At 42.5% G+C, this 21,699-nt stretch overlaps 1 protein-coding gene across 2 annotated transcripts; it reads right to left on the bottom strand.

The window, feature by feature from the left end:
• Positions 1 to 12: 12 nt before the first annotated feature.
• Positions 13 to 20,461, bottom strand: LOC110488300 (exopolyphosphatase PRUNE1). Of its 2 annotated transcripts, none has more exons than XM_021560474.2 (8): positions 20,234 to 20,461; positions 10,545 to 10,649; positions 9,376 to 9,581; positions 8,907 to 9,091; positions 8,503 to 8,661; positions 7,501 to 7,595; positions 4,049 to 4,207; positions 13 to 3,496 (listed from the first exon to the last, which is right to left on the bottom strand). In XM_021560474.2, the coding sequence occupies exons 1-8, from the start codon at positions 20,270 to 20,272 to the stop codon at positions 3,011 to 3,013; spliced, it is 1,434 nt and encodes a 477-aa protein (XP_021416149.2). In that variant the 5' UTR covers positions 20,273 to 20,461; the 3' UTR covers positions 13 to 3,010. The 2 variants fall into 2 exon arrangements, with proteins under 2 accessions (XP_021416149.2, XP_036827074.1); XM_036971179.1 differs by having other exon boundaries at positions 9,415 to 9,581.
• Positions 20,462 to 21,699: the final 1,238 nt, after the last annotated feature.

Raw genomic sequence — 21,699 nt, 5'->3', positions numbered from 1 at the left:
GACTACAACACAAACTCTTCAAATCCATCTTTAATAGAACAGCATATTTTTACTCTTAGAATATTTTCTTACACGTGGTTTTCACATTCAGTTTTTTTCTCACTTAAATAAAGGAACCACACAGCAAACACTTCATATTGCATACTTGAATACAAGGGAAGTTGAATCCTGATTGTACTGCATAAAATTCACAAAACTACCCATGCTGAAAGGAACTGCATGTTGAGGGGGGGCATCTTTTGATTTAAACCATGAGAAACTGAAAAAGGGAACCAATTTGGTAAAAAAAAAACATTGTGAATGACTTGTCTTTGTTCAACCTGTTTAGAAGCTAAACAAGTCGAGCTAGCTAACATTTCAAACCTTAAACACATGGAGAAATTAGAACACCACAGAGCACATACAAAAACATGTAACCATGACAAATGGTATAGGAAAGGCATTCAAATGAAAAGGCAAACTAGTGTTTAGTGTTCATATTAAACTGCACAGTCACTGAGCCATTGCATTGTAAATACATTTCCCATGAAACACTTCCACAAAAGGTATGTGGACTGGAGATTTAAAAAATAACACAAACATAATTAGCTTTGCTTTTTTGTGACCCCTCTTGGGAACAATGGATTTGGGATACAAGATACAGTACATTGGTGTTGACATTGTCAAAAACAAATTTGCTCATGCATGTTTAGCTGGCAAAACATTTTTTACATTTAAAAAAATCTAAGCTTGCTGAACATCTACAAGCCAATGATTGCCAAATCCTTAATACCTGAGGCTCAATATAGAAATCTTTCAGAGTATGTTTATTAGCAAACTCATTATCAATACCATGCTAGCATGCTACTATGAACGAGATGACTGAACATACCTTCTCACTGTGATGTAGGGAGGTTATCAATGAAACTGCATGGTTGATTTATATAATCAAGTATCTTCAACTATACTATCTTAATTTAATATCTTAATTAAATGGTTCAACACAGTGCTAGTCAACACTTAAAGATGTTTTCTTTTGTCAAATATATTATATCAAATTATAACAAAATACAATTTTAGTCCCTACCATCCTCCCTGCATTTGATCCAAGATCCTAAAGGACTGGATAGGTGAGAGTAGTATGGTGAAAGCTTCACATAGCCTATCAGAGGAAGCCATCATCTTATTACTTCCACGTGACGAAACATTGTGATCTGGGAACACTGAAAGGGTAGGATCCAAAGGAAGAGACAAGAGACTGAAATGCAATAGTGTCTCTGTCTTTTGCTCAGTTTCACTTGGTCAACTGAATTTGAAGATTTTCACACCAACTAGATAACATTAGAGCTGCAGTGTACTGTATGTAGAGAACAGAGGTCTAACCAAACAGACATATAATGACTCCACATCCTCAACGATTAAAACATGGCAAGGCACCAGCCTGAACATAATTACCATGCATAGCAGCCAATGTGTTTGTGTCTATGCATGTGCATGTTTGCACGTCTCTGTGGTACAGTAAGTTGAAAACTACTCCTCAGCCCCAACTACAGCCAGCTAATGAAGCAGACATCTGAACTAATGTTAACTCAAATTAACTGCCACGAGGCTCTCTGGGTATGCGACACAGATTACAGATCAGAGCAATTCATCACTAACTCGGTCCCAGATCTGTTGGTGCTGTATAGTCAACTCTGATGATAGGGGTTGGCAAGAATGCAAACAGATCTCAGATCAGGCTAATTCCTCACTGGTAACATAATCAATGGTGATTCTAGATGATAAGTATATTTGGACAGCTGAAGTAGCATTGCGATATAAATCTCAGTCAGAGAGAGAGAGAGAGAGCAAAGGTGACTGAGTATAGTTAGGTCTCTGAACGGGGGCAGGTTCGTATGCATGAGGTTCGTATGCATGAATGAGCAGCAGAGTTGCATCCATCATCTGGTATCTATCTATCCACCTCTCTCTCTCTTTGTGGGGAGGATGTGAATTCTTCCACCCTTTTCAGATGGATCCCGACAATGAGGAGAACTTTGTGACTGGTGATAATGTCATCAAGACGTCCCACTAACCATGAAAACTCCACACACACGAAACAAACACATGTGCTCGCACACACACGTCAAGAGATATCACGCGTCCAGTCATCAGCCCAATAATGCACATATGAAGCTGTACATAGATTGGTTGCACTAAAAACCAGCAGATTTAGCAGTCTTCCAGGACCAGGACTGCTGAAACACATGCTGTCATAATGGATGAAGTCACTCTCCACTGCAAGATTCTCCCCCCTCATCATAAAGGTTCACTCAAATGCCTGTGACATTGAAATAGGCCCTTCAAAGATGAATTATGTTAGTCCATTATGTATTCTCCACATTTCCAATCCACTCCCCCTACACTTGGAGATGGCACCAACTAACCAACGAGGCAGTCCCATGTACTCAGATGCGATACAGAGAAAACACACACTTCATTCAACCTCCATCTGGAGTCCTTGATACAGTGCTACTAGTTATCCCCTTTTTTCTTCCGGTTGCCATTTTTTAAAAGAATATCCTATTCTTCATAATGTTCTATGGTGTTGTTAGTCCTGACTTGAGTAAAGCATCCATAAGAGCTTGGTGATCAGTCTGACAGCCACAGTAGTCCAGGGTTGTGTTCATTCGGGCACACCGCAGCAAAACGTGTTGCAACGGAAAACAAAAACAAGCATTTCTTAGTTCAGATGGTACCTCCCTGTTTTGTTCCGTTTTGTTCCTCCTGAACAGGGCCCTGTTTCCAGTTAATGTCAACGGAGCTGCCGATAGCAAACCTAGGATTGCTATATAACCAGTGAGTTACTGAACATGGCCCCTTTGGATTGTCATTATAATTTGCTATGAGATGTCCCTTATGAAACATACAATTGATTGATATGCTTCTGAATATGAACTTTGAACACTCCTTCTTATAGTCTGTTGGTTGGATTGAGGTGCATGAGGACAGTCAGCCAGGGGTACTAGGATTAAAAGGCATCAACAGAAGGTTATTGTTCACCTGGCCAGTTGCCATCTTTATTTTCCCCTGCTTCCCCTCCCATGCGGCTGAACTTCTCCAAAATAGCTTCCGCGCTGATCCGGGGAAGGCCGGCGTCCAGCGGACAGCCCTCCACCAGGCTGTTCATGGGAGTGGCCGGCACCTGGAAGTCCTCCTCCATCCCAGAGTCCTCGGTGCCCAGCAGACGGCGGCGGTGGTGCCGGGAGGCTGAGAAGCAGCGGGGGCGGGCGTCGTCGTCGAAACTAGGCGACCCCGTGGGGTCAACGTGGTCGTCCAGCTCCTCAAAGTCCTCCGCCTCCCCACAATGCACTTGCTTCTTGTCCCACTCTTTCAGGAAGTTCTTGAGAATAGGCAGCACTTTCTTGCGGGAGGCCAGTGCGTTGCCTTGGAGATAAGACTTGATGTTGTTGAAGGGGCTGCTCATTGGAGAGAAGCTCAGAGAGGGGTTGCACGACTTTTCTAATGCTTGGCTCACCTACAGCAGAATGAGAAACACACAGTGTATTGCTATTTCATAGTTGCCTTTTTAACATTGACTAATATTCTCAAATTGTCATGCCTGCATTTGTCCAAAAGGCAACTTTGATATATCTCACTTACAGACATATCAAAGAATAATACATAACAATACCATTTATTTTCACACCAAGGAATAGTTTCTGAGGGCCAATATTAAACTAACTAAGATAGGTTGGTTGGCACAAAAGTAGACCATTTTTGGGGGATATTTTTAAACAGTGGGGAGGAAAGATTCACATCGATATTCAAATGGCCTCTTTACAATAAACTGAACTCCTATAAAATACCTTTCATGATCATGAACACAAATGTGCCGCATATTTAGGAAAGCACAAAATGGGTCAATTCAGCCAAGTCTATTAGAGGGCTACGTGGAACTACTACTTATGATATAACTACCCCTATCAAATCTATTATATTACTACCCCTATAAATATTAAATCATTACACATCATATGGCTTAGGGGTCAATATATTGTAAGAGTGGGCATGACAGTGCAGTTCATACCTCCTCCCTATAGAGGGTGCTGGAACTGTAGACCGCCAGCTGCCGATGGGGCTCACTGCGTTCGTTAAAAGAGATTGTCATGGCGACCACCGCACCGAAACGATGTTTGTGACAGAACTCACAAAGCTCCTGTTGTAGGCTCCTCCGCTGTAGGAACACCTGTCGAACGAACGGGATGACGTACAACAGCAAACAAAAAAACGTTATTATATAGAGAACAGAAATTGGTTCAAACACAATTCAAAATCTTTACTTTGAGCGTTTGCTTGGTTCCGTTCCAAAGACCAAGTTCAATCAAGTACAGATACAGTATAAATTATTTCAAATAGTATTTCAACCGAGGTCTGATAGAGAAATATTCTGGCATGCAACAAAACTGTGTCATGCATGTGTGTACAGTCAACGCATGATACATGTGATGGCATGGGGCTGAAGCCAGTAAAATAGAAAGTATTTGTAAAAAATAATATATTTAGCCTCCTGAATGGCGTAGCGGTCTAAGGTACTGCATTGCAGTGATAGAGGCATTACTACAGACCCGCGTTCATTCCCGGATACAGAAATGAACCCTGGAGTCCCATAGGATGACGCGGCTTAGGGGAGGGTTAGGCCGGTGGGGCTTTACTTGGCTCCTCATGCTCTAGAACTTGTGGGCTGACCCCGGTCGTTGCCGTTTCCTCCGACATATTGGTGCGGCTGGCTACCGGGTTAAGCTGGCGGGTGTTAAGGAGTGGGGTTAGGTGGGTCATGTTTTGGAGGATGCGTGACTTCGCCTCTCCTGAGCCCTTTGGGTAGTTGCAGCGATGAGACAAGCTAGAAAAAGCGGTACATTTTTTAACATTCTGGGATCTACTGCATTGCAGCAGCGACGGCCACTCGTGTTCTTAACTAACAGACATGACTCCTGTCACTATTGTTTAGCCTGGTCTGAAGCAACACAGTAGCTACTGATCTATTTTGATTACGCTAATCAGACTCTACATTTTACACTCAGAGACGTTTAATATAGGTGTCATTTTCTGATAAGGGAATTATATATTTAAAGGTAATGATTAAAAAATTCCGCCCTGAAACGTAACTATTAGTGATTATTAGTTTATGTAGCATGTATAATGAATGATTAAAGTACTAAACGTACATCCAATAAGGTTTGGTAGAGACATGTGAGGGAGAGAAATGTGTGTGTGTGTGTGTGTGTGTCTAAGAAAATACCAAGAACAATTCAACTGTGTTTGAACCGACCAGGCTAGAACTCTGAGAAACTTATGATAGGACAGGGAATCCTTTCAAGGTTCCTCTAATCTCGGGGGAATGGAACTGTCGGCTTGGTAGTGATAAACAGTGGTAAGAACTATGGGGAAAAGATACAACTCATCTACTGTTCGTGTGTATGTATGTGGGTAGGATATCTACGGTTTGTGTGAAGGTATGTGCGTAAATAGGGAGTGAGTTATAAAATTGATGTTTTTGAATTATGGACTTCAGAGCGCTCTCGTGAATGAAGTATACGAGCCTTTTACATAAGCTGAGTCTTTGCCTAATTATTATTAAACCCAGGGTCTTACAAACCTCGGGGATTGGTCAAAGCTTATTGATTGTTAGTTATTATCATTGGGATTGAAAATTCACATGCATTTCACTCCTAGATGGCATGTCACTGCATATACACACATACCAAAAGTATGTGGACACATTGCTTGTCAAACATCTCATTCCAAAATCATGGACATTAATATGGAGTTGGTCCCCCTTTGCTGCTATAACAGCTTCCACTCTTCTGGGAAGACATTCCACTAGACGTTAGAACATTGCTGCAGGGACTGGCTTCTATTCAGCTACGAGAGTATTAGTGAGGTCAGGCATTGATGTTGGGAAATTAGGCCTGGCTCGCAGTCGGTGTTCCAAGTCATCCCAAAGGTGTTCGATGGAGTTGAGGTTAGGGCTCTGTGCAAGCCAGTCAAGTTATTCCACACCGATTGTGACAAACATTGTGACATTTCTGTACGGACCTCGCTTTGTGCACAGGGGCATTGTCATGATGAAACAGGAAATGGCCTTCCCCAAACTGTTGCCACAAAGTTTGAAGCACAGAATCGTCTAGAATGTCAATGTTTGCTGTAGCGTTAAGATTGCCCTTCACTGGAACTAAGGGGCCTAACCCGAACCATGAAAAACAGCCCCAGACCATTATTCCTCCTCCGCCAAACTTTACAGTTGCCACTATGCATTGGGGCAGGTAGCGTTCTCCTGGCATCCGCCAAACCAAGATTTGTCTGTTGGACTTCCAGATGGTGAAGCGTTATTCATCACTCCAGAAAACGTGTTTCTACTGCTCCAGAGTCCAACGCTTGGCATTGCGCATGGTGATCTCAGGCTTGTGTGCGGTTGCTCGGCCATGGAAACCCACTTCATGAACGCTCCCGACGAAAACAGTACTTGTGCTGACATTGCTTCCAGAGGCAGTTTGGAACTTGGTAGCGAGTGTTGCAACCGAGGATAGACGTTTCAGCACTCTGCGGTCCCGTTCTGTGTGCTTGGTGTGGCCTACCACTTCTCGGCTGAGCCGATGTTGCTCCTAGACGTTTCCACTCCACTATAACAGCACTTACGGTTGACTGGGGCAGCTCTAGCAGGGCAGAAATTTGACAAACTGACTTGTGGGAAAGATGGTATCCTATGACGGTGCCACGTTGAAAGGTCATTCTACTGCCAATGTTTGTCTATGGAGATTGCATGGCGGCTGTGTGCTCGATTTTAAACACCTCTCAGCAATGGGTGTGGCTGAAATAGCCGAATCCGCTAATTTGAAGGGATGTCCACATACTTTTGTCTATATAGCGTAGCCGCACCTCCCTGAGGCAGAGGCTCCATTGCCAAAATGAATTAGAAAATTGATATTCTCCCAAGATTATAGACAAATTGGTAACATTGTTGCATTAATGAAGACTTAAGATTATAATAGTGGAATACAATTCTCTCAAAGGAGTAGGAAATATGACTTGGTGAATCATCTGCAAACCCAAATTTGTTAAAGAGTTGGTTGGTCATTCAAAGGCAAATTAGGCAATTCTAATGCATTGTTGTTAATTGGGAAGAGTAAATGTTCACATACACCCAGTGTGATCCTGAGAGGGTGCTGTTAAAGGTAGACTCAGCCATATTCCTTTACCACAAGGAGCAGGGCAACTTCCGACACAAAGACCGCGTGAAGCAGGAGGCATTTGTTGTCAGGCAGCTGTCACAATGCATTAGAGAGATGCAAACTCCTGTGCAGATGTTTAACAGTGTATGTGTTGGTGCTGACGAGTGCAGCCACTCTCTTTTTCACTCTCTTGCTGCACTGCTCTTGTGATTATTAATGTCGTTGAGTCTCAGTTTGAAGCATGGTGGCTTAAGCATGGTGGTGGCAGAGTGGATTAATTGAAGTAACAGCATGGCTAGACAGTACGTACATCTAGTGTCATATACACAGTGCAGACTGCCAGTCTCAGGTCGCCCCCAGAGACAGCCTTCATGTCCTTTAGCAGGATCTGCTCTGTAGAAAGACCTGTAACACAAACCAATGGGACAAGCAGTATTACAATGGCATTACAATGGAATTGGGTATAGACACTACAAACACCACATGACAAACACTACAGCATATCATAAGTTACCATGTAGATCATATATACATATATTCCACTTTGACATTATGGGATATTGTGTGTAGGCCAGTGACTAAAAATCTAAATTTCATCAATTTTAAAATCAGGCTGTAACACAACAACCTTTTGAAAAAGTCAAGGGCACTGTATAACATAACACAAACCTGGAATTTGGTCAACACAAGGCAGAACGACCATCACCTCGGATTGAAGCTATGGAAGATCAAGGCCGACCGACCAGAAAACGGAATTGCAATCTTTGTGTGAATACATTTTTTAAAGAAGACAATAGTGGTACCAATATCATGGTACCCCGGTCGGCCTTCAACTTGAGTTACTCAATGAGAGGGGGCAGCACTGAGCTAGCCTGCAACATCACTTCCTGGAATAGCTCAAACTGTGCATGTTAATTCTCTATGAGATGCCATCTTAACAGACTTTATTTGGCTTCAATGTGCTATTGAGTTTTACATAGGAATGAATGGTGTCATGTGATCAATGTCTTTTTCCAGTCATTGGGTCAACAGAGCAGAGGTTCCCACCTAAGGGGTTTGACATATTACTTTGTTTACTTCTAGATGGTCACTCCACAACATTCTTTTGAGGTTGTGTGAAATCTCAAACTTACTCTACACCATTCACTTGAAATAATGATACATCTTTATTCGAATGATATATGTCATAACAGTGTCATAATACTGACATAATAATGTCATATTGTCATGACATCTTATGTCAAGTGACAAGGCAGATTCATTTTGTGCACCTCAACACCTCTCCCATGGCATGTTTTTCCCACCTTTTTACCTGAGATGTCAAACTTGGCGCTTTGTAGGGACTGGAAGAGGGCGCCCCTGGGCGGCAGGTCAGGGAAACGCGACTCCAGCAGGCAGGACAGTTGTCTGTCCTTGGGTGTGACCTTGCCCGCCTCAGGGGCCATGTTGACACAATCCAGCACGATGGCCCCTGTGTGGGCACACTGCCAAGTATAGGTGAACTGAGCCAATGGTTACTGCTGGTATTGACAAACAAGTGCAACTACAAGAGAATTGTCGGATTCAGTGATAATTCATCCTGCCATATTCCCCACTGCCTAGTTCTGAGGTATACATTGATTAAAAACCCTGAGACATTGTGGCCCTCGAGGACTGGATTTTGACACGTTATAGAGAATGCTGGATGTAAGAGAATTATTGCTGTGGCAACCTTACCGTATAATAATTGAGCCACCTGTCTGTCTAGCACTTCAGGTGCCTTGTGGTGAATGTGCTCTGTCACCAAGGTAGCACAGGAACCCACGGTTTCCACGGTGACGGAACAGGACATGGAGGGTGTCCTCTCGAGGTGGTGGTGGTCAATGACTTCCACAACTGCATCCTCCAAGTCGATGTCGGCACTACAGGGAAAAGTCAGGGTTGAGTGAATGTTGTGAAATACGTTGTGTCATTCATCTTTAACTATGTGTTTCCTCAATCTTGGTCCAGGAAACTGTCCCTCCACATATCAGGCACTTCCCATAACTTTGACCTGTGTTGTCAATACTACTTGATACTGTAGGTATCAGTGGAAGAAAATCTGAGTGAGAGAAAGGCAAAGCGATGGCAACGGAGAGAACGAGAGAAAGAGAATGAGAGTTTAGAACAGAAAATAAATAGAAAGAGTAATGTTGCAACCGATGACCTAGGAAGCACGTTGTGGTCCACCAGGGTGAGCATCAACCTCTTGGCTCTATGGAGCCCTGCCAGGTCCACCTCGTCACGGAACACCAGAGCCTCAGGCGGAACACCGCTCTCCTTCAGTAGGAACACGTTGTCAGACCGCAGGGGGAACTCAGCCCTCGGGATGTTCAGCACCGGCACCACAGTCTTACTTGAGCTGCCAGACGTCTGGGAACAAAGGGGGACGAAAGAAGAGGAGGAGAAAAGGAGGGAAGGATAGAAGAGGGAAACCAGATCAAAACAGATATCTGACACCAACGCACCTTCCTGCTGAGGCTAGCTGGGATTCCTCTGCAATGTTTTTGTCCATCTTCTCAGGCCTTGGGGGATCTTGAGTATCTGAGGTTGTGTGAATATTTCATGAGTAGCGGGGGCGTATAGGCTAGCGAGCAGCTTAAACCAGGGGTTAGGGAGGACGGATGGATCAATGCAGTAATGAAAGATAAGAAGAGACTGGTGCCCGATGGCCAGGGCACCGACACTGTTTTTATGCTTGAGTGACTCTGAGGGTTGTCTGCTCCTATTTTGGAAAATGCTGTGCATTTTGATTACGCTTGGTCAAGCTATTCATGGCCCTCAGACTTACAAATGAGTCACTCAGCGCAAATTCCGCGCCTGCGGTGCTTCAGGACTTTGTCCCAGCTCTCTCAACTCTGTTCACAAGTCAAAGAGAAGATACTTATTCATTACCGCATAGCAGGACGTATTCGTCCACCAATTTGCTTTCAAACAACTGCACTATAGAGTTGTCATTTTGCTTGTATGGGACTTAAAAGGAAAATTCCAGTCAAAAACTATCTTTTGGTATTTGTTTCATTAGTCCACTGTTGATACAGTCCCAAAATGTATTGCATGCCAGCAATCAAGTTTTGAAGATATAGAACTTAAAAATATATATTGTTCATAATTACATAAGCTCATTCTAGAAGCCTCTGGATAGGCTAAAATGTTGTCAAGGGCCCGCGGGCCCCAATTTCGGCAGCCCTGAAGTAGTGTCAATATTTATTACCGTATAAAAACCTAAACATATGAGGGGAATGAATAATTCAGGTATGCTAACTTATTTCCGACCTGGGTTGAGGGATTCCCTAATGAGAGGCGGTACAGGCTAGAAGCTAGCTTTGGACTCACTTTGGACAGAAAGTAGGCAAAGGCAAGGGACGACACCATGGAGTCGAGGTCACAAGCCTCGTTGCCAAGGATGACGTGGATCCCAGAGCTTCCCTCCGCACTGCCCTAAGGAGGTTATGAAAAAATAAAGGAGGAAGAAAAAGAGCAAGAGGGTGGTAAAATTCTGTCAGCTTTATACTTTGCAGATTTGTAAACAGTTTTTTTTAACACAGCCAAGGCTACACTAGTTAAAATGTAAAAAGTATTAGTATAATCTAAACCAAGGGTTTCCAACCTTTTATAGCATGAGAGTTTCTTCATGAAATGAGAGCTACAAAATTATAAAACGTTGCGAGCTACTCATACATTTTCTCTAGCTTTCAAATAGGCACACTTTATACTTTTCCAAATTCGTTTTTCTTGGTTTTACACTCTCAAAATTACAATTGTTCATAGGGAAACAATGGAATTGGATGTTCTGAGCCCATGTCAATGCTTAAATCACATCAGAAGACCATTTTTGAGGGCATTTTGCTAAAAAGTCCTGTGCTTGTCTAACAATTATTTTGCTGCTGCATATGTCATGACAGAGTTTGATAAACAAAAGCCAACCCGATTGACAGAAATAATCATGCCATAATTCTGCCAGGTAAGTGTTACGCTCGTCGAAATGATCGGACCAAGGTGCAGCGTGGTAGGCGTACATTTTGTTTTTATTAAAAATGAACACCTAAAAACAACAAAAGGAAAACGAACGTAACGTTCGGTAGGCTACAAGAGCTGTACCAAAACAACATCCCACAAAACTAAGGTGGCAAAACAGGCTGCCTAAGTATGATTCCCAATCAGAGACAACGACAGACAGCTGTCCCTGATTGAGAACCATACCCGGCCAAAACAGAAATAAAGAACATAGAGTTCCCCACCCGAGTCACACCCTGACCAACCAAACATAAAGAATAAAAAGATCTCTACGGTCAGGGCGTGAAATTAAGCCTACTTTTCAGTTAATATTTAATTAAGACGGTGTTGGAGAAAGTCTTTCTGTCTACGCAGAAGACAGTTATCATGATTGCTAACTAGCTACACGAAGTGAATGGTAGAGACAAACGCGTGCACCACACAAAACATACAGGGTCAATATAGCTTGAAATTAATTGGCAGATATAGTGTTATGTTTGTCTTTTTAAGCCAATTGTGGCTAACTAGGGGCGGGATAATGAACTTAAGGTGTCTGATACTTGTGAGATTTGTTTATGACAGTTTGTGGTGGAACACGTGAAAAATACATGCACTTTCAGAATTGTTTAGTGAGTTACTTATAGGTGTGCTGCAAGCTTCTGGTAGCTCGCAATCAACCTGTTGGAGACCCAAACAGTCGTCAGAATGTTTGATACCTACCTGCAGTCAGTTATTGATTAGCCAAAATGTAGCCTACTGAAACAAATCCTATTTTGACAGCCTGAAATGGTTGCCAGTCAGGCTCACAGTAGTTAGTTAGCATCTAGCCTATGCTAACATTTTTGGACTGCTGATTATAATCTAATTAGGCGTATCAACGAACATCAACTACCTTAAGTTTAATAACAGTGAGTGAATGTGCAGCTGAAACTGTGATATAGCCTTATTGGACTCAGCGGGATGTTTTCATTTGGACCATTTAGCTTTCGGTTGATAGACCCACTGTGATAATGAGTGTGATTAGTCTTGCTTTATCTGTGACATGATGTAAGAAACAGTGTTATTACTGACAACGTGGGGGAGATGGCCTTGCTGTGATGTGATGATTCAAAAGCAGTGAAAGCACTAATTTCCAGTGTGTGTGGAAGCATTCAGTATAAACACAAAAAATGAAAAACAGCCATCTGGGTTCAGCAAAGTTCTTCTGACCCCTATCCCCTGCATTGTGAACACTTGAATGACCTAGTTCAGTTAGTTTCTCAACCTGTATTTATCTGTAAATTAGGAGAAAAGGCCCAAACACAAACGGTTTAGCAGGTATGATATGCTAACAACTACTTTGCCCCTTCAGGCCACCATAGATTTAACAATGAATCTATAAGGTGGGTCCACAATTGTACTTTGTGAACCAGCGTAACAAGGATAGGATCTCTCCTGTTGATCTCAACATATTGGGAGTTGATGTGCATCCTATTGACTTCAATGGTAAATCAAGAAATATAGCCAGGTCTGTCTCCTAGACTGGTTTTTCTCACCATCAGTATGGGGTGTCACTAACTGGGTGGAGAGAGCCATTCCGCCCCATGTTAAGGGCCCCAAGGGTGACGGTAACGGGCAGCCAGTGTGAGTGTACTACGACATGGTGTCATGGCCGCCCAGCCTCCCCTTCCCTCGCATCTCCCTCTTCCCAGCATGCCTGTCACCTCCTATAAGCCGTAGTAGTGGTCAGACCCGGGCAGGCAAGCAGGAACCAAAAGGAGGCTATATTTAACCACAGAGTGTGTGTGCAGCAGAGCTCTCCAACTGTGACTCCACGACTGTTCCATGGCAAATAGAACGATTCAGGGCCACCTCTACTACAGCTATAGTAATCCAGTATTGCAGTATCCATTCAAGGACAAGGCCAGAAATATAAACAAGGGTTAGATAAGAGATGAACAACTTGGTTGGTGGGAAAATGTAGGCCTGTGACACAAATATGGAAGTGCAGAGGGGGAATGTTATGATAGTAAAATGATCATGATAGGATGCTCTGATTCACGCAGCTCTGAACTTTATGCATGTCCCTGTGCGACTGTTTTGTTCGCCATCAATTGTAGATAATGGCGTTAATGGGAAATGCTAAGTGTTTTGCAACGGGCTTCATATGCAGCTCACTCTATTACTGAGAAATGTCAATTACTGTTTTATAACAGGGCACTGCTGTTTTCTAACAGTTATCCTCATATCCCACGCTAATGTGAATTCTACCACTTTAACAGAACAATCCATGTAGGCCTGCATTTGAGTGCAGCGTTCTGGGCAAGGATCACTGAGACACTTTGTCAGCTTCATTGAGTTGATATTGATGAGTCAACAGTGTTCCATTATTACCCAAGCACAAATCAAATGCAGTAACGCACACTGGCTACTCTCACTTGTCTCCCTTTCAGAGTGACCTATCATATCTCTCATTCCATCTGGTTAATGTAAAACCACACCACACTGAGGCATTCTCTCTCCAATCCACTTAGAACAGGCCTCAGGGATTTGGAGAGGTAAGGCTAACACCCTGTTAAACCGTGGAATTGGTGGACAGAGTCGCAAGGCGTGTGGAGAGAGGGAGGAGAGACAAGCCCTATTCTTCCTCATTCTACATTTCTTTCTCATCCTCATCATCAGTATAACATTTCAGTTAAATACATTCCACTTTGAGTCCCCTTTTGTTGGGAATAGTGTTATTTTATGTAGGTAATGGTGTAATTTTAGGTAACGGTTATGAACTTCGGTAGTTGGAAATACCTTAGATAGGCAAACATGTATTTTAATCTGTCTGTCGGCATATTTCAAGACATGACATATGAGGGTGCAGTGAGATACCCGACGGGTTGGACGATACTTTTCTCGTCAATCATATTTTTTTAAAACGTATACTTAAAAACTGGAAATGAACCAATCGTTTGTCGTTAACGGAAGTGTGTGGTCTACGGAGAGAAACAAAAATGGTGCAGTTTGAGGCCATGTGGCGGAAAGTGATGCGGGCGCTGGAGATGGGGGTGTGTGCTCCTGGGTAGTTGATGTTTGTATGATGTTGTCGTTTGTATGTATATGTTTTAATATTGCGTTTGTATTGTTTATAAAAGATCAAATCAAATCTTAGGAAAAGAAATGGACCATTTCAACAATGTCAGAATTTCCCAATACCAATATATCCTGCCGGTAATTACAATGTCATAACAACAGAATTATGGCACACATAGTCAAGGAAGGAAATGTCTGACCTCTACAGATCTCTACTGTCTCGATCTATTGAACATACCCGTAGTCTTGCCCCATCACTGAAAAGAAAGACTGCTGCAGCCAATAACCTTATATTGACTCTAAGTGTTCTATTATGGGAAAGGTGAGCATGTTGATGAACATGTGGATGAGCATGTTGTGGGCTCCCCAACCCCAGTGTGTGGGCATGAGACAGGACAGGCGTACAAAACGTTAGGCTAGTTCTCTTATACTAGCTCCACAGTAGGCAGAGTAGTCAGGGATGACCCCAGACATAAACATTAACACATAGGGCTGGTTTCCCAAACACCGATTAGTCTAGTCCTACAACTAAAAATCCCATTTAATTAAGAATCTCCATTGATATAGACTTTCAGTCCAGGACTAGGCTTAATCCATGTCCAGAAATGTGTATTTATTGATTTTTATTTAACCCTTATTTTACCAGGTAAGTTAGCCGAGAACACATTCTCATTTACAGCAACAACCTGGATGAATGAGACCAATCCCTTACACCATGAGGTATGAGGGAAAGACTGGGAATTTAGCCAGCCCTACTCTTAAGATAAGTGCCATTGGATTTTTAGTAACCACCAAGAGTCAGGACACTCGTTTAACATCCCATCTGAAAGACAGCACCCTACACAGGGCAATGTCCCCAATCACTGTCCTGGGGTATTGGGATAATTATTTTAGGCCAGAGGAAAGAGTGCCTCCTATTGGCTCTCCAACACCACTTCCAGCAGCTTCTGGTCTCCCATCCAGAGACTGACCAGGAACCAACATTGCTAAGTTTCAGAGGCAAGCCAGCAGTGGGATGCAGGGTGGTATGCTCCTGGCCCAAACCAGCCCTTAGTCTCCAGCCATGTGAGGAAGCAATAATGTGAAGTGACAGTGGCTAAACTAAGGTTGCCCAGTGCCCACCAGAATACAGAGACCTCCTGTATGGCAGTATCCAGACATAACCTGACCTAAGTGGTCTATATGAACTAGAGGTCGACCGATTATGATTTTTCAACGCCGACACCGATTATTGGAGGACCAAAGAAGCCGATACCGATTACTCAGACTATTGTTTTTGTTTATTTGTAATAATGACAATTACAACAATACTGAATGAACTTAACTTTTTTTTAAACTTTTAACTTACATCAATAAAATCAATTTAGCCACAAGTAAATAATGAAACATGTTCAATTTGGTTTAAATAGTGCAAAAAACTAAGTGTTGGAGAAGAAAGTAAAAGTGCAATATGTGCTATGTAAGACGAGCTAACGTTTCAGTTCCTTGCTCAGAACATGAGAACATATGAAAGCTGGTGGTTCCTTTTAACATGAGTCTTCAATATTCCCAAGTTAGAAGTTTTAGGTTGTAGTTATTATAGGAATTATAGGACTATTTCCCTCTATACCATTTGTATTTCATTAACCTTTGACTATTGGATGTTCTTATAGGCACTTTAGTATTGCCAGTGTAACAGTATAGCTTCCGTCCCTCTAGTTAGCACGCGCTAACTAGCTAGCCATTTCACATCGGTTACACCAGCCTCATCTCGGGAGTTGATAGGCTTGAAGTCATAAACAGCGCAATGCTTGACGCACAATGAAGAGCTGTTGGCAAAACGCACAAAAGTGCTGTTTGAATGAATGTTTACGCGCCTGCTTCTGCCTACCACCGCTCAGTCAGATACTTGTATGCTTGTATGCTCAGTCAGATTATATGCAACGCAGGACATGCTAGATAATATCTAGTAATATCATCAACCATGTGTAGTTAACTAGTGACTATGATTGATTGTTTTTATAAGATAAGTTTAATGCTAGCTAGCAATTTACCTTGGCTTACTGCATTCGCGTAACAGGCAGTCTCCTTGTGGAGTGCAACGAGAGAGAGGCAGGTCGTTGTTGCATTGGACTAGTTAACTGTAAGGTTGCAAGATTTGATCCCCCGAGCTGACAAGATGAAAATCTGTCGTTCTGCCCCTGAACAAGGCAGTTAACCCACCGTTCCTAGTCTGTCATTGAAAATAAAAATGTGTTCTTAACGGACTTGCCTAGTTAAATAAAGGTATAATATATATATATATATATATATATATATATATATATATATATATATATATATATATATATATATATATATATATATATATATATTTTTTTTTTAATCGGCCCCCAAAAATACAGATTTCCGATTGTTATGAAAACTTGAAATCGGCCCTAATTAATCGGCCATTCCGATTAATCGGTCGCCTCTAATATGAACCAAACAGAAGCATCTGACTGGAGGGCAGAAACATTCAATCTAACAGGCGACAAGAGCCAGGAAGTATGCCACAAAGTTTTGATTACGCCCACATAAAATGGGAAATCATACTTGGAGGATGCCAGGAGTGAAGAACTTTTAAGTGAATAGATCATAGCCTATTGGCTTGGGAGTAATGGTGGGTTAAGGAATGCTTGCCCCTTGCTCGCTGCACTTCCAAAAGAAAATAGGCACTACAAACTACAACCTGGGCTACTACAGTCCATACTGTACTACAGTGTCATACAGGGAGGGTTTTAAGAAGGGAATTCAATTCAGCCCATTTCATGTTTTGATTTGTGTTACGTCATGTCTCAAATGTGTTCTCCCACCACAGCTGTTCTCTAACGGAAAGAAAAAAACTAAAGTGAAGAGCGTTAATGGTGACTACTAAAAAGAAATGGCCGACCCCTTGAAATTAGACACCTTCCCTTTAAACATTTGCTGTGCCTGACAGCCAAAGACAGTGGAAGGAAGGGGGGATGAGATGTCTGCCATCCAGGCATAGTGACAGAGGTGCCACCTAATGTCACTATTAATGTCACATGCACAACAGTAAAGCAGTTGGGCCACAGGAATTTGGATGTGAGAGCTTTAGCCCAGACTACGCCCACCTAGACTACAGAAAGTATTCAGACCCCTTGACTTTTTTCACATTTTGTTACGTTACATATTCTAAAAGGGATTAATATATTTTTACAATTCCTCAGCAATCGACACACAATAGCCCATAATGATGAAGTGAAAACAGGTTTTTAGACATTTTTGAAAATGTATTAAAAATAAAACACAGAAATACCTTATTTACATAAATATTCCCTTTGCTATGACACTCGAAATTGAGCTCAGGTGCATCCTGTTTCCATTGATCATCCTTGAGATGTTTCTACAACTTGATTAGAGTCCACCTGTGCTAAATTGATTTGATTGGACATGATTTGGAAAGGTACACACACCTGTCTAAATAAGTTCTCACAGTTGACGGTGCATGTCAGAGCAAAAAACAAGCCATGAGGTCGAAGGAATTGTCCGTTCTGCAGCATTGAAGGTCCACAAGACCACAGTGGCCTCCATAATTCTTAAATGGAAGAAGTTTTGGTGGACTCCCGAGTGGAGCAGCGTTCTAAGGCACTGCATCTCAGTGCTTGAGGCATCACTACAGACCCGCATTCGATCCCAGGCTGTGTCACAACTGTCCGTAACTGGGAGTCCCATAGGTTGGCGCACAATTGGCCCAGCGCCATCCGGGTAAGGGGAGGGTTTAGCTGGGGGGGCTTTACTTGGCACATAGTGCTCTAGTGACTCTTTATGGCAGCCAGGTGCCTGCATGTTGACCTCGTCGTTAGTTGAACGGTGTTTCCTCCGACACCTTGACGAGGCTGGCTTCCAGGTTAAGCGGGCAGATGTTAAGGAGTGCGGTGGTGGGTCATGTTTCGGGGACGCATGACTCGACCTTTGCCTCCCCCGAGCCTGTTGGTGAGTTGCAGCGATGAGACATGATCGTAATTGAAATTGGGAGAAAAAGAGGGTAAAATACCCCAAAAAATGTATAGAAGAAGTTTGGAACCACCAAGACTTCATAGAGCTGGATGCCTGGCCAAACTGAGCAATCAGGGGAGAAGGGCCTTTATCAGGGAGGTGACCAAAAACCCGATAGTCACTCTGATAGAGCTCGAGAGTTCCTCTGTGGAGATGGGGAAACCTTCCAGAAGGACAACCATATCTGCAGCATGCCACCAATCAGGCCTTTATGGTAGAGTGGCCAGAAGGAAGCCATTCATCTGTAAAAAAAACTCATGACAGCCCACTTGGAGTTTGCCAAAAGGCACCTAAAGACTCTCAGACCATGAGAAACAACATTATCTGGTCTGATGAAACCAAGATTGAATTCTTTGGTCTGAATGTCAAGCGTCACATCTGGAGGAAACCTGGCATCACGTATGGAGGAAACCTACGGTGAAGCATGGTGTTGGATGCATCATGCTGTGGGGATGTTTTTCAGCGGCAGGGACTGGGAGACTAGTCAGGATCGAGGCAAAGATGAATGGAGCAAAGTACAGAGAGAGATCCTTGGTGAAAACCTGCTCCAGAGCGCTCAGGACCTCAGACTGGGGTGAAGGTTCACCTTCCAACAGGACAATGACCCGAAGCACACAACCAAGACAACACAGGAGTGGCTTTGGGACAAGTCTCAATGTCCTTGAGTGGCCCAGCCAGAGCCCGGACTTGAACCCGATCTAACATCTCTGGAGAGACCTGAAAACAGCTGTGCAGCAACGCTCCCCATTCAACCTGACAGAGCTTGAGAGGATCTGCAGAGAGGAATGGGAGAAACTCCTCAAATACAGGTGTGCCAAGCTTGTAGCATCATACCCAAGAAGACTCAAGGCTGTAATCGCTGCCAAAGGTGCTTCAACAAAGTAATGAGAAAAGGGTCTGAACACTTATGTAAATATGATATTTCCGTTATTTTTATTATGAATTTACACACATTTCTAAAAACCTGTTTTGACTGTGTCATTGTGGGTGATTGTGTGTAAATTGATGAGGGGGAAAAAAACAATTTAATACATTTTAGAATAAGGCTGTAACGTGACAAAATGTGGAAAAAGTCAAGGGGTCTGAATACTTTCCAATTGCACTGTATATAGACAGGCGAACCCACCACACATGGCAGCTTTCGTCTTGATTGGGCACACACTGAGAGAATACATGGTCAGTAAATGCCAGGAATGGGGCAGATAGGGAATTGCTTAAGAGATTGTTTTCCATGTCTAGCTCTTTGCACTTGACTCAAAGTCACACAAATGATTAACCCTCACGGCATCGGTTATCTGACTCTACTGTGACAACACTTTGCTAAATATATTGAAAACATACCAACGAGGCCTGGTGTAGGGTTTGCTGTGCAAGAACTGCATCATGCAATATTCGACAATGACTGTAATGGAAGTTACGGTGGGCAATATTCTACCTCTTGCTCTCTGACAACTCATCCACACACTACCCCCTCATTAGTCATGGCGCTCTGTGGTTTGTGTATGTTAGACCTTTTACAACAGGAAGATGCAAAAATATAATTGAATATTGAACCAAACTGCATTTGACTCTATGTTCAATCAATAAACTCTCAATTTTAGTTGACAGTTGGCTGTCAAGACTAAACTTTTACATTTCACTCCGTGACAAGAGTAACTGACTCAAAGCCACAAGAGGGTAGAATACATTTCAAACGTTACTTGTTAGGGGGAGGTAGTTGCAGAAACGTTGGAATGGTTTAGTAATAGAATAGTACATGATGAGTAATATATTAGTAATACGCTAGCTAATTCAATAGGAAAAAAACAAATATGGCATGACAGACAGCAGAGAGAGCACGCGATGGACAGGGCTAGTTATTGAGCAGAGCAACTGAGACATTTGTAAAACATGCAATGCATAGTAAACGTGTTCGTGTGTTTGCCTACCTTTATTGCAGCACTACATCGCTGTAGAAACCCCTCCATTTTCGCCAGCGTAGAGCACGCCCGGGATATTCTGTAAAACAGAATGTTTACAGACCTGGGTCCTGTGCAAAGACAAGTTGACAAATATTTCAACACCACGTTTTGAAAAACAGCAGCTCCTGAAGTGTAGCGGCTATAATGTAGAAAGTGGCAGTGGTGGGTCCTTCGCGAATGAACGACTCTTTTTGGTGAACGTAAGGATCCGAATTGCATCTGTGAAAGAGCCGTTCATTTAGCTCCCTGATTTGCATATTGTTACTGCTTTTTCAGCTACAGCCAACGATTATCTGCAGATAAGTTATAAAAACATTGTATGAAGAGTGTAATTCCTCACTGCAGGAAGAATAAATAGTGAGGTGAGATACGTTTTCAAGTCCACACGCATTTAGCTGTACATTCCTTTTTTTGCAGGTCATCTAATAATATGCTCCGGTAAAAAAAAATATTTGAATACATACAATCTGACACAATGGGAGGTAACTTTGTTGGCTTCAATTTGATATTTGCATGGTTTTCATGGTTTTATGTTTTTTTTTTAAAGCGCTACTGAACGAAGAGCCGTTTAGGCGCCAAATGAGCGGCTCTTTTAGCTTAACGGAGGCAATGAGCCGGTTCACTGAAAAGACTCGGAACGCGGGTAAATATTCCACTAAATTCATGATGTCACAAACGGAGTTGGCCAAAAAGCAATCCACTACAGAACTGTGTGGTAGATATATATATATATATATATATATATTTATTTGATAAGTTAAAACATAATACAACCACACATGCATGTAAAATGATCGAGAATGACATTAAAAAAAGTTTGAATTGTGGTCCTCTTAAAAATGTCTCAAAACATTTACGAACAAATAACATCGTAGGCCTAGGCTACGCAGTAGATCTAGCGTACTAGGCATACTTAGGTATATTGATGAATAACATTTTTAACTTATATTGCGATTTTCAAAGAATCAAAAAAAAAAGAAGCAAACAAACAAAACATGTTAATGATGGAGATTGAAAGTCAGTCGGCTTCGGATGAAGTTGAGGCATTTGGGGCTGGAAAGGCAGTCTAGGTTCATCGTAGGTTCAATAGAGAGGGCATTGATGGGACAGGCAAGGATAAACAATGACAATCTGACAACAACAAAAAACAGGTTAACAACGCACCACACCTGCTTCTCGGGAATGGTCAGTCGTTCCATTAGAGCCACTCCTCTGGTACTGGTCCTCAATTGCCAGGAATGTAGCACTCACCTGGGTGATGCCACGGCTGCTAAAAAGCTCACGAAAAGATACCACAATTTGGAAGTGGTTAGGAGCAAGTCCCTGAACTTCCTCTGCTACCTCTGGACACAGCATGCTGTCCATGGTGTAATAGTTCCAAACAGATTAAACAAAATGCCACATGATTTGAATTCAAACAGCCAGCTACCTAG

Source organism: Oncorhynchus mykiss, chromosome 32 (assembly GCF_013265735.2).
Source record: "Oncorhynchus mykiss isolate Arlee chromosome 32, USDA_OmykA_1.1, whole genome shotgun sequence".
Classification (NCBI taxonomy): Eukaryota; Metazoa; Chordata; class Actinopteri; order Salmoniformes; family Salmonidae; genus Oncorhynchus; species Oncorhynchus mykiss.
Note: the sequence above shows the minus strand (reverse complement) of the source record. Positions and strands in the feature narration are given on the sequence as shown.